The sequence below is a fragment of the Polypterus senegalus genome, chromosome 11 (assembly GCF_016835505.1).
Source record: "Polypterus senegalus isolate Bchr_013 chromosome 11, ASM1683550v1, whole genome shotgun sequence".
Classification (NCBI taxonomy): domain Eukaryota; kingdom Metazoa; phylum Chordata; class Cladistia; order Polypteriformes; family Polypteridae; genus Polypterus; species Polypterus senegalus.
In genome coordinates this window covers 87,070,136-87,084,560 of record NC_053164.1, presented here as the reverse complement: position 1 = coordinate 87,084,560, position 14,425 = coordinate 87,070,136, and the positions used below count along the sequence as shown (strand labels likewise).

The window sequence follows — 14,425 nt, the reverse complement described above, 5'->3', positions numbered from 1 at the left end:
TTAATAATGTAACAGAATACTATTTTTTCCTTCTTCCCGAAGATACCTATACCCTATAAAAAATAAAGAATAAAATTTTAATACGTCAACATTCTACAGGGTGAGCCAAAAAGAAGTATCACATTTCAAACGTTTATTCTACCAAAAAAAAAATCACAAGTAAGGGTATACAAAATATATTTAAAAATGATGTCTTCAAGGTGGTGGCCATCATTAGCGATACACACTTCGAGACGACTTCTGAACGCTCGCATGACTCGCTCGGCCATTTTCATGGGGAATAGCGTCCTTTGAGGGCTTCAAGGTTTTTAGGTCGCTGTGTATACCTTCCACTTCACAAAGCCCCACGGGAAAAAAATCGCATGGAGCGAGATCAGGCGAACATGAAAGCCACCCGACATCGCCGAGCAGGGAGATCAGCTTCCGCGGAAATATCTCCTGCAAAACTTGCATGGATCTCCGCACCATATGAGCTGTTGCTGCTTCCTGCGGAAACCAAGCATCTACCACATCCATTTCTTCCAGTTGGGGCCACAAAAAGTTCTCTAGCATTTCAATGTAAAGTAGGCCCCCCACATAAGGGCATACAATACCAAATTCTGTAACGGCGCACCAAACTATAACACGCTCACTGTGTAGGGGTCTCTGATGAAGTTCACGAGGGTCGGTTTTAGTTCAACAGCTAAAGTTTTACTTATTTACCCAACCATTCAAATAGCAACGTGCCGCGTCGGTACATATATTACGATGGCATCTCAATGAACGGTTTGCAGAACTTTCGCACACAACTCTCTACGAGTCTATTAGTTCCTGCACTACCATTATTTTGTATGGATGAAAATTAAGGTCCTCATGAAAAACATCCTCAAACACGTGTTGGAAATGCCTAAAGTAGAAGCATGTTTGCGCGCTGAACCACTAGGAGCTCGCAAAATTAATGCCCTTACAGCTTGGATGTTTTCAGGCGTTCGTACAGTCCGAGGACGGCCTGGAGATTTTCTCATCAGTGTTGTACCCATCTGTCTAAATTTAGCCGCCCATTGAATAATTGCTTTTCGACTTGGAATGTCACCGTTATGAGTAATGCTGAAGTGCGTTCGAAAGACGCGTTTCGTTGTTTTTGATGAACGCTTCAACAGCTAAAGCACGGTGCCCACCGAACCAAGCGTGTTGCCGACTTAAAGCTTAAAGGGGTCGCCGATCAAAGGACCCCCCAAACCCACTCGACTGCCTGTACCTCGCGCAATGACCTTAAGAAATACGATGCTTCATTTTGGCTCACCCTGTATAATGAATTCACCCTTTTGATTCTTCTAACCGTTGACTGCTTCGAGCTCAGAAAACAACACAATGCATTGCGCGTAACACCTTGGAAACTGTTGGGTCTTTCTGCATTAGACTATATTTATGCCAGAAAAAAAATAGAAAAAAAAAATATAATAAACAATAGACGAAATTCAGACCTTTCGCCAAAAAAATTGTATCTTTGTCTGATTTGGGAAAATGGAAATATAAAGTATATTAATACGAAAACATTTTTTAACAGGCGCGACGCGGCTGCCTCAGCTTCTTCTTGTCCGTCGGATTGTTGTTGTGAATGAAGAAGGAAATATGGCGGAGTCGGTGAGTTTTCATAATCGTGTTGTAATATGTAATGCTTGTTATAGTCAAAAACGGCATTTGGAATACATCGCCGTCGTCGTTTTTCATAAACCAAGATTATTGTTGTTTCAGCAGGTGGAAATAGGCGAGGGTTGTCGGCTCCCGGTGCTCAGAAAGAATCAGGAAAATGAAGACGAGTGGCGTGAGTATGGGAAATAAAAAACCCACCTTGTGGCTGGTAGTTAGGAGTAGCGTAGTGCTGCCGCATGGTGGCGAAAGAGTCACTGTGAGATGAAAACTCTTGAGAGTCCGTTAGATGGTGCGGACATGCACAGAAAAGGATGAACTAATTCAAAACAGTCATAATATAAGCTGAAGTCTTGTACAGCACATAGTATAAGTATGTAAAGTTAGTTTTGTTAAATGACATAAGTGTATGTATGTCAAATTGTAGAAGAGCAAATAAGTAAGTTGTTGCATTTCAGTAGTCGAAAAATAGTGTCTTAAATTAAGTAGTAATGTAATCAAATGATAAAGTGAAGTTTACCCTTAAAAAAGGAAAGCAACAACATTTTAGCAGTACTTAGAATTACTAAACATCACGCCAGGATGTTAAGTAGAGGGGATGTTTTATGAGCGCTTTGTGCCTTAATGGAAATTCATTTCAGTTAATGTTAGTAGTATATTTATATATTACATTCCTTCTGTTCTCAGCACTTCAGAGAATTTTAGGCATTTACAACATTTAATACAATTCACAAACACATAAAGCACTAAATAAAGTTAAATACAGTATACACAAAGCTTTGAATTAGATTAAGAGTCTGTGAACCAGAATAAAATACATTAATACAAATATTTATTACAAGAAAACCCTGAACTAATTACATAATTTGTGATACAAACGCAAATCATACTGAGCATCTCAACAAAGAAGGAAAACTGAAACAACAGTTAGAATGTCAAAGAATGTTAAATGCCTTCCTGAAAAAATGAGGTGTTTTTTTTTTTTTTTTAATGAATGAATGAAGTCCGCTGATCTCATTAATTTAGGGAGGTCGTCCCAAGGTCTGGGTGCAGTGGAGCTGAAGGCCCTGTCACCCACAGAGCGAAGGTTAGTTTGGGGCAGTATGAGACTGCCAGACAAACAAGAGCATAGTGATGGAGGAGGTTACTGATGTAGCCCTGTGCAAAGCCACGAAAGTTTTTTTAGATTAGTAATAGAATTTTTTTTTTAATAAATCCCAGACGACACAGGGTTAGACAACATTGTATCAGCAATGTTATTTTTGTAGCTTTGTTACCTGTATGAAATAGTAAGCTAAGTATTTGACGAGATATCCTTGAATTTATTTTATGGTCTTCTGGTATACAGGATGGTATATTCGGTGCTGTATATTCAGTTCCCCCTGTACATAAGCCAGTGTATTAATGTGTACCACCTTAATCTTGTTAATCAATCTGATCACTGTTTTGCTTTTGTCTTGTTGAGCAGTAGTGCTCACCCGGGGTAATAGTTATAAAATTAGCTGCTATGCTAGGCAAAAGTCAGAATTTATTAGGGGTGGGGAAAAAAGTCAGTTTGTGAATTAGCAGGCTAATTTAAAAAAAAAGAAAGATATTTAAATAAAAAAAATGCTGGCATCCCAATCAATTAAATGTTATTGTGTGCAACCTCGCATAAAGCATACTATGTGAACTTAATTACTATAGATAGTTAAATATGAGTGCATGCAACCAGGTATTTATTGATTGTAATTAGAATGCATAGCACATACATTTACTTAAGCTGCTTCAGTAATGTCCCTGCATGGTTGCTGAATACGGACACAATTTTCTGACCGACCACATGCAATATGAGAGCATGACTGATTTCAGATTTCTGTGGTGCCACTACAATGTAAATCTAAAGCCTGGACTCTCTTTGGAGTTCACAAAATGAACAGAGAACTTGAGATAATTACAGATATATGCAAAGTCTTGTCACAGTAAAGTCAGGTATTGTGGTAATACTGTACCAGTAAGAGTCACATGCATCCCACTCGACACAACTCCAAGATGAACTCTGATGGCGCCAAGCCTGCCACTATGCCAAGTAAACAGCAAACTCTGGGCATAACTTTAAATAAATTCTCCAGCAGCTGTGATAAAGGAAAACCAATGGTGAAATCTATAACATTTTATTTGTATTATATCTAATATTTATGTTCTTACTTGCAAATACCCGCACAGACACTTTCACTGTATGCTGTTTTCTGATCTTCAGAGGCGCTGTGATGCTCTGCTGTGGAGCACAGCCCGATACTTGTGAATGCAGGTGGCAGGGTCTTGATGTGTCAGGAGGGAGGCTGCTCCACCAGCCAATGAGGTTCTGCAGCATCATAATTGCACGAATGTACGAAGTTGATTAGCATGCTCCATGTGTGGTTGTTTCAATGCGGCAGCAAGATGAGGCACATTCACATATGCGCATTTCAGGTTGATTGTGATTTATAAAGGGAAATAGTTTTTATAAATCAGATTTGTTAGAGGTGTATGCTTATTTTTATGGTCAAATCCATTCAGAGTTTATAAATGAAACTCCTGGAGTGCTGCATTGTATAAGATGAGGTTATGTTTCCTCTTGTATATTAAATATGTATACTTAAGAAAGTGCCAATTTGCACAGTTTTTCTAGAAATTTTCAGTGGTAGACTTACAAATCTTGAAGAGTCACAGACAGTCGTAGCACACTTCCGTGACCACAAGTTGCATACTCTGACATCACTAACGTCTCAGCCCAAAGTCAATTAACTCTCTGTGACCAAGTCTGTTAAGTTGTAGGATATGCTCTGTGTTTATATGAGTTGAGAACCTGTGAGCACTCAGCTGGAAGTAAAATGCATTTAATGCCACTACAGTACAAGAAAAGAGAATGTGGGTGTTTTGAACCTCACACACAGAGTAGAGGCTTGTCTACCTGATGTCTTGTTTTATGTACATCGGCTGATTGGCAAAAGGGCTGAGGTTGTGGCAGATCTCAATTTACCTAGAGAAAGCATCTGTTCAGCACCAGCTTTTTGGTTGCGTTGGCTGACATAAAAAGGAGCGTGCTTGCAATGCTGTGCTAGAAAGTCATGGAGTTGCATAAATTGCCAACCGATATGATTTCTACTCAAGTAAGATGACATTCTTTGGCAACAAGATCAACAATGCAATCATCAAGTTTGACATCCCTTCCAACTAGAAGTCAAGTAATGTGCTAACAGCCTTAGGCATATTGATATGAATTGAAAACACTGTGGGCTTCATTCATAATATAATGAGACCTAACCACACAGTGAAAACGTAATTATCTCTCTTTCAAGACAAGTTTTTCTTCTAGGAGGTGTTGCCGATGCATGTACTATCTTCTGAGTACAATGTCAAAGGAAAAGGAGCTATTATGTTCCTCTCTGTGTTCAAATTCTAAACAAAAAGATCCTTCCCTGAGTTTCAGCAGCTTTCCCTTTGATGAGCACATAGTAACGAAAATGGATTCAAACAATTAAGAGATAAAGGATCAATTTTTTTTATATTTCATTGCAGCCCCTTGTATTTGTAGCTGAAACCTTAACTCTGATAAATACATAAAGGTTGTCTAAAGACTGATGCAGTGACATTTTAGCTGGAATTACTTTGGTGTCATACAGACATGGGAATCAGCTTTTGAAAAAGAATACGCTTATCTCTGAGTAAATGTGTTTTGAGTCTACGCTGATGGAAAATTGCACCGCAGGTCCCTTCTCAATTGAACATGACTATGCAGTGACACCAGCTGGTCACTGTGTAGAACTTAATTCTCCTGCAATGCGATTAAAAACATTTTTTGTGACAAATAACATGAAGTTTAATTTTAATGGTTATATGTCCACACATTCCATGGCAAGACCTCAATAAATTGGATACAACAGGAAAAATTTTTGAAAAGGATGCAAAGACAAATGACTGTTAGCTAAATGTAGATCAAATATGGTTATTTTTTTAAGGTGACAGCTATTTGTCTTGGTGATTCAATATTACCATATACTTGCATCTGTTGAAAACAAGCAAGTTAATGTTAATTAATTATTAATTATAAAGAAACTTTTAGCATCCTGCCATAAGAAAGTTAACAGACTTGCTGTGGTAATTATAAAAGTAATTCTACCACAAAAAAATTCTAACCTTGGTTCAGCTTTGATGCCTTTGTTTATATAGTCCTCTTCAACAATACTTATATTTCTAAAAATTGATTAATGGAAGTGAAAGTAGAGAAGTGGAATAAACACAACCATTGCTGGCTAACTAATAGGAATTTGAATTTTGTGAAAACAGTTAATTTCTCCCAAGCTTAATGTGCTCTGGCACAGACTGACTTAAGGCAAGAGTATTCTCAGGATTTAGATAAGTTGCCATTTTATTCCCACTCACACATACACTCATTCTTATTCTCTTTTACACTAATTTGGATTCACCAGGTCACCTAACCTGCATATCTTTAGCGATATAGGGGGAAACCCTATTCTCACTTTAGGTAGACACATGAAATAAGGAGTATTGGTGAGGAAAGGTTCCACAGCCCTTATTAGCTTAGTCCTTCATAGTTCGCTTTGTCATAATAATCGATGTACTTCAGTTGTGCATAGTTGATTTCAAATTTCTTGTCTATGCTCTACTGTAATCTGTAGCAATGGCTTAGGTGCTATTTTTAAATTTATTTCCTAAATTGTTTTCTTCATCAAACTGGCTAAATGTTTAAAAGGTTTTTATTCACATTGCAAGAGTCTGTTTAATTTAAAACTGTTTCTGAATTAAGCAGTGTGATCTGTGCATTTGGAAACTATGTTTCTAGCTTATTATGATTTTTGGAACTTTTACTATTATGGAAAAAGGGAAGATATGTGTAAATAAATATCCTAATTGTAAGAGGTTTTGCTCAATTAAGAAAAAAATAAAATTTTGTACTTTAGAAGTTAATTTCACATCAGGTAAATTCATTTCAAACTTTTTTTGAGCAAGAAGCTGAGTATTTACAGGTTTTGTTTGCACAAGCCAAAGAATGTGTTGTGCTTTCTCAGTGATAAACACTATCTTTATTTCATAGCAGTACTGCTACAGGTGGCAGATATAATTATCAAATGTAAAAGCTCATAAACAGAACTCCTGCAAAAATAAATCATATTTTAGATTATGTACGAAAATGTATGGCACACTTTGATCAGAGTAGTTTTTCACGAATGTCGTATTACAGTGTTGTTCTAGCTGTAAAACCTGTGCAAACAAAGTCATAGATCACTTATAACCACTTCTTTTTAAATTATTTGCTATCAACAGAATTAAAGTTTTCTTACAAAGTCTTTATTTACTTATGGAATAAGAATGTAATTCTGAATATACAGGTCCATGATCACTCAATATCATGATACCCGGTTTGCTTTTACACTTTGTAGGAATAACTTGTCAGTTAATTCAGATATGTTAATTTTTACAAAGCAACCCCTATGAATAGCTGCCAAGAATGATGTAGAAAAAAGGGGGAAAACGCATTTAGACAATTATTTTGTATATTCGAATATATGTTGACTTTGACAGCAAACTCCCTCTCCTATTTTCATGTGTGTTGAAGATTTCTTTGACCAGCACAACAGCTAAATGTTTCATTATATAATGTTTCATATTAATTATTGATGTTTTTTTGAGATGCATTATTATTATTATTTTATAACTCATAGGAATTTGTGTATGGCTATTCTGGAATGTGGTAGAATTGAATATTATTTTCTACTTTCCAAAGGACTGGTTAGTACAGAAGTAACTGAAAGAATCACAGTGAGCTCAGTTTATACTTCTGGGCCCTTTTGCAAACTGTAAATGGTGGAGGTTAGTTACTATGAATACAGTGTACTGTGCTCACACTATCTTTGTGCTGAAAGCACTTTGCAAAAAATAGATTTTTATTTCTGTTGTTTTAAAATGCTACTTTAATAAAACTTAATTATTTTATATTAAGGCAGTTGGAGACAAGTATAATAAAGCATTTGCTAAAGATCTATACTTATAAGCTGCTTTAATCTTTTTCTTTTATTGATTCTCTCTATAGCGTTAGCAGAAATCCTCAGTGTGAAAGAAGTGACTGGAAGAAAGCTTTATTATGTTCACTATATTGATTGTAAGTATGGAAGCATTTTGGTTTTTTTTTTTTAACCTCTAGTTTATTATTTTTCATCTGTGAGCCTTTTCAGTTTTCACTGTAACTGTTTTTCATGTACCAAAGTGATTTCTTATTAAATTTCATGTAGTTCACATTTTATTTGCACATCAAAATCTTTTACATAGAGTTTCACTAGCATGATTCACATTCCTTTAGTTAGCTGAATTATTGTGCAGACACATTTTATTTATGCTTGTACAGTATCTTGTTGCATATTGTATATATAGCAGGTGACTCTGATGAAACAAGCTTTTGTTGCACAAAATCATGGATGAATTTGGAAGTTTGCGGTCTACGCTAAAAAAAGGACCACCATTTTTTTTTTCTCTGTAAATAATACAGAAATACATTTCTGTAAGTCTCAACTGTTGGTTCCTTGTGTTTTATGTAAGACATGAGTTGATGCAACCAAATACTCTGTAAAAATGTAGACTGTTGTTTCATTGGTTTTATTTTCTTAACTGAAAGACGTAAAAGATGATGTACTTGACAAACTCTGCTACCTTTCCACACACATATGTGGAGTAATGTATATGAGATGAGTATCTGCTTGCACTGCTTTACTTTTTCTTGATGTTGCTTTAGGTCTGTCTTTTTCCATTTCATCTTAATCTAGTTCTGCTTTTAATTGGACTCCAACCTACTGCCTATCATAAAAATACAAAATTGGGTTTATTAAATATTTATTGAATTGTAAGAATCATTTATGTATGCTACATGTGGTTAAATCAGTTTTTTGTTTTCATATTTAAGATCTTTATCATTATCAATGTCATCATAACTTTATTTTTGCCTTTCCAGGATTTTTGGTTATTTATGCGTTTATTAATGAACTCACTATTAGGTATAATATAGATGTAGCTTTAGCTTTGATTTGGCCGGTAAAAGTAGAACCTGAAGTAAGACTGGAAAATATAGAGAATGATCAGATGGTTGTGTGGAGTGTCATCAAGTGAGAGGGGGCAGAATGTTGAGTTAAGAAAAAGACTTGGGATTGAGAAGATAGGGATTGTACTGAGGATAAACAGGCTAAAGTGGTTTGGGCTTGTGGAGTGAAAGACATATAATGACTAGATGAAGAGATGCACCAAGACAGAAGTAGAAGGTATGAGTATGAGGCCAAGAGGGGAGGCAAAAGAAGACATGGTTGAAGGTGTTGTTAGATGATATGGAAAAGAATGGTTCTCGCTCAAAGGGATACCCGGGACCATGGAAAGTGAAGGAAAAAATTTGGGGGAGAAGCGGCTTTTATGGGTAAACCCCAAAAATGCCAATTAAAATGGTGATTATGGTGTGTATTTGCATTGCTTTGTTAGCTATATATCTGAAGGACATTCTTACTTATATTTTGTTCCTGAAGCAAAAAATATTGAATAAAAGGAATTGAAGGTAGACTTTAAAGAAGATAGTAAGTTGTGAAAATTACTGCAACACAATCTGTCACTAAACCTAGAGCAAGACAAAAGTTTGATGTACCAAATTCAGATTTTGACGTTATTTTGGGTAGGTTTGATTTACTACTATAATGTATAGTGATTAATGTTTTTTTTTCTACACATCAGTTAACAAACGCCTGGATGAATGGGTGACACCTGATAGGCTGGATTTGAAGAAACTTCAGTTTCCCAAAAAAGAAGCAAAAACACCTACAAAGAATGGACTTCCCACCTCACGGCCAAGTTCTCCTGAGCGGGATGTGGTAAGCATTTATAAATTAACTTAAATACTTCATAAAGGTATTGCATAAAAAGGTACTACTGTTCAAACTGTGATAGGACTCAGTATATCAATTGCCCTAATGCACCATTCAAAAATTAAAAAGTGCATCAGTAAAAAAAAATTAACAGTAATTGTATATGTCTGGTGGAGTGAAAATAAATATTCATAATAAGCTCAGAGTAATGTAAATAAACTTAAAAAGCTTTGGAAAAAGATAGCATATTTAATATATGTAAAGTGCCCAAACATCAGTCTTTTTGCATGAATTCAAAACTCCATTGAAAAGTAAAGCAAATGCCTAAAGGAATGTACAGTTTCTAAATTTCTTCTCAAACTGTCTACTGCTTACTTTTGTTTGTATTTCTTGCACAGTGTGCAAAAATCCCTGCAGTTGATAGCAAAAATCAGTTTCTTACTTTAAAAATTATTGAACATGGGGGAATCAGTGTAGTTCCTGTCTGACTTGTACTGGATTGCTGTGAAGTATAGAATTCTGTATTTTGAGTCAATAGACTGAATTGGCAGTAAAAACAAGGTATTGCTTGACTACAACAAGTTTTATTAAATACTTTTTCAGAGACTAGCAGAGTTATTAGCTAACTAAAAATTTAATCAAATACGATCATCTACTAAGAGCTGGTCAGTAAATCAGTAGGCAGTTTTTATCTTTACATTAAAATGTGTCTGCACTAGGTTTTGTAAATCTTTTGTTTTTCTCCCAGCATATATATTTTCCTGTTTTTTGACATTCATATATTTTCAGGATTAAAGCCATGCAAATTTTTATAAATGAGGCCCCAGGTCTCCAACCAGTACTGAAGGAAACCGTTATAGATTGTGTCTCTGCCACCTGACTTTATTGTGTCTGGATCCTTATCAAAGTGGATATTTTTTTCTTTTTTTCCATTTTTGCACAGATATTTCCTTCTTTAAACCTCATGTTACTGCTGCTGGCATGGTAGTAAAGTGGTCACCTTATCAGATAGAAAGTCCAGTTTAATCTCAGTGTTGGTACAGTAATATTGTTAGCCGGGAGGCATTTTATTTTAACTATTAGATTTATATATTTAGGACCGTTCTGAATTAGTCTTATTTTCAACCACATCAGACTTACTACTGAGTATTTGCTCTGGGTCTAGATTTGAGACTTGGTTGGAGTAGAGGGACTAAACTTTGACTTCTTAAGACCACCCTGTCCTGCTGTTGCCTAATTAGTGCCTCTGACTTTGGCCATGCACTGACTACACAGAGGCCTGGAGAGACTGAAGCTAAATCCTGAATGGCTCAACAAGCCAAATCAATCCAAATATTGTTTTTTTAGTCTTCCATAGCACATATTTCCCCCCTAACTCTTAAGTTTACTGTACATTTTTGACAAGTATAAATGTATTTACCTTTGGCAGAAAAGCTAAGCTGTGCTTATTGCAAGACACATAACATTTCCTGAGTTGGAAGAGAATAAATACAACTTGTGTTTAGCTCAGTGTCTATCTTAAGGTAATGTTTGGTTTGCATCATTAAGGAATTTAATTTTAGGGAAATAGTTAAATGACATTTAAACATATTTTGCCATCATGTCTTTGTCACTTTTAAAAACTTCAGTATTGTTTAAGAATATAGCCCAGTTTTTCCCAAGTGTAATTTTTCTAAGCATATTAAATTACTGTATTATATACAGGGGATGAGTTGCCCTTTAATATTTTTGTCTGGAACCTGTGCTTCTTTTTAGGAAGGAAGAGTTGTGTTATGATTTCGATTATAATTACCATAATTTGTATAAATTAAGGGATCATTGGAAAATATTAATGTAAACCATTATAATGCAGGTACATGTTTTTTACCATTTTACTTTGTCTATTTTGATTTTTTAATCATTGAAAGAGCTTCCATTTGCATTATTTATCACTTTCTATTCTATAGTAAATATCTTACTACAGAAATTACCCAGGAAACTGCAATAAATTATGTTTACGTTTAGGTAAAATATTAGATCATATTAGATACAAATATTTTCTACATAGAACACTAAAAAAGATAAATATGATATAGAATAAAAGACAACAAACCAGAAAAAATACTAACTTCAATACTAGAAGAAAAGCCTCAACAAACCACATAATTTGTGATACAACACACACATAAATTATCCTGAGCATCTGGACAGAGAGGAAAACTGAAAGAAGCTGCAGAATAGGTTAAGGTAAAGCCTTCCTGAACTGTTCTTTTTTAAAATAATAAATTGAGTCAGCTGATCTAATTAATTTCAGGAGGTCATTACAATGTTGAGTATAATCTGCATGAAAATGATAACCCAGTCCAAAGCTACAAATGATATGGCCAAGGGGAAAACATGTAGATAAAAAACAGCAGAGGGCTGAGGACAGAGCCCTGAGGAACTACTTGTGTGACTGGCATTGAGCTGGATCTTCTGTTGCCAAGACTAACAAAGTCTTGCCTATCAGTCAGATAGGACTTAAAACCTCTGGTGATTAGTGCCAGAAACAACAAGAATGTTCTCCATTCAGGACAGTAGAATGCCATTTTGACAGTGTTAAATACTACATTGAGGTCTAACGGAATTAATATGCTGGTTTGTCCAGAGTCTGCTGCCATAAGAAAATCATTTGTTACCTGAAGTGGAGCAATTTCACAGCTGTGCTGTGCTCTGAAACTAACTGAAAGGGTTCCAACAGTTTATTAGAAGTTCAGTAATTGAGCATGTCATAGCCAAGCATGCAACTCGCCAAGAATTTTTGACAGAAAAGGTAAGTGAAAAATAGGTTGGAAATTGTTAAGATTGTCAGTATCAAAACCAGACTTTTTAAACATTGGGGTTACAGAAGAAACGGTTGTATTTATTATTGTCGTAACCATTGGGATTATGACATGAAGGCAGAATTTAATAAGTGTGGTGGGGATGGGGTCTTGTACACAAGTAGTCAGACTCCTTTCACAAAGCAGGTCATTAACAAATGAAGATGTGAAAGAAATAAATGGATGATGGATTTCTGTTAGTTGAATTATTTAGATTTTTAATTATATTACAGAAAAAGTGGATGAATTTTTCACAGACTTAAGTAGAAGAGGTAATTAGTCCAGATGCAGGTTGAAGTAGTTTATTAACAACAGGGAATTAAACCCTTGGGTTATCTTGGCCACTTTCTGTTATTCTACCATAAAACGTGTTCTTGGCTATATTTAGTGCATTTCTGTAAGCCATTTGATGATCAGGGAAAGCCTGGATGTGCACAGTGAGACCAGTCTTGCGTGAAATTCTCTCTAGGTGTTGGCTAGCTGCTTTCATAGACCATAATTCTGAGCTGTCCCATGGATGTGAATGCTTAAAGAAAACCTCCTTATATTTTAAATGAGCTGTTTTGTCTAGTGCTGAATGAAGGGCTGAGTTATAGTAGTCAACAAGACTGTCTTGTGTGCATGGAATAAGGGAAGACAGAAGAAGATCAGAAATGGATCCAGCAAGGATAGAGGGCCAGATATTTTTAACATTTCTGAAAGAAATTTGACATTTACAGATAAGAGGACGGAGAGTTTATTAGACAGAGACAAGTACTGCTTTATGGTCAAAGAGGCCCAAATCACTACTATAAATGTTGCTGACAAGTAAGCCAGATGTGCATATCAGGTCTATTACAGTTATGCTTGAAAGTTTGTGAACCCTTTAGAATCTATACTAATAAAAGGCAAAGCCCTCACTGACTGACTCATCACTAATTCTCCAACTTCCCGTGTAGGTAGAAGGCTGAAATTTGGTAGGCTCATTCCTTACAGCTTACTTACAAACGTTAGGCAGGTTTCATTTCGAAATTTTACGTGCAACGATCATAACTGGAACCTGCTTACGTACGTATATACGGCCATAGCCTGCAGCTCGGTCGCCGTGTGAGGCGGAGTTGCGTCCCTCATCGTCACGCCTCCCACGTAATTGAGTGCCTGCCCATATAAGGCTGTACATTGACAGCAATCCAGTAGACACGCTGCCGCTAAATATTCGTGGGTGAAGGACTGTGCTTATGCAAATGAAGATGAGATGGTCAGGGATAGACTAGTGTTTGGCACAAGCTCAGCGAAAGTGCGAGAGAAACTTTTAAGTGCCGGGTCTTAACTAACATTAAGTTTAAATTAAGTTCATAGACACGCTGCCGCTGGCGTTCGTCATGCCTACGACGAATACAATATTCGTGAGATACAAGTTTAATGAGAAGACGCATTGCTGGGTCTGAGCTAACATTAAATAAAGCCGTGGACATCGCAAGATTGCACGAGATAGCACAAGCACAGCTGAGAACCTTTGATGCATGTACTCCAAGCGGTTCACGTGAACTGACTTTGCAGGACTGGGAAAGGTAAGCCCGTGCATCCAGTGTGTGATGTCTCAGATAAAGAGGAAGACGAGCTTTTTTTTTGATGCAGTAAGAAAGGAACAACACTCTGACGCTGAACAAGCCTTTGTAGACATATCAACAACAACAACATTTATTTATATAGCACATTTTCATACAAAAAAATGTAGCTCAAAGTGCTTTACAAAATGGAGAATAGAAAAATAGAAGACACAGTAAAAAATAAAAATAAGTCAACATTAATTAACATAGATTAAGTAAGGTCCGATGGACAGGGTGGACAGAAAAAACAAAAAAACTCCAGACGGCTGGAGAAAAAAAATAAAATCTGTAGGGATTCCAGACCATGAGACCGCCCAGTCCCCTCTGGGCAATCTACCTAACATAAGTGAAACAGTCCACTTTGTATTTAGGGTTCTCATGGAAGGACTTGATGATGATGTCAATAGGAAAGCAAGGTGTAAAGCTTAAGTTTAAATTAAGTTCATAGACATGCTGCCGCTAAATATTCGCAGGCAAATCCACAACTTAA

General features: G+C 36.1%; 1 protein-coding gene across 3 annotated transcripts in view; it reads left to right on the top strand.

The window, feature by feature from the left end:
- The first annotated feature begins 1,521 nt into the window (after nucleotides 1–1,521).
- The window catches only part of LOC120539277 (histone acetyltransferase KAT5), a 36,068-nt gene continuing 23,164 nt past the window's right edge, over nucleotides 1,522–14,425 (top strand). For 2 of the 3 annotated variants that reach the window (XM_039769198.1, XM_039769196.1), the window contains exons 1-4: nucleotides 1,522–1,623; nucleotides 1,735–1,804; nucleotides 7,703–7,771; nucleotides 9,376–9,512. In XM_039769198.1, the coding sequence (XP_039625132.1) occupies nucleotides 1,612–1,623; nucleotides 1,735–1,804; nucleotides 7,703–7,771; nucleotides 9,376–9,512 (288 nt within the window). In that variant the 5' untranslated portion in view covers nucleotides 1,522–1,611. The remainder of the gene's footprint in view (nucleotides 1,624–1,734; nucleotides 1,805–7,702; nucleotides 7,772–9,375; nucleotides 9,513–14,425) is intronic. The other variant, XM_039769197.1, reaches the window with a different exon arrangement.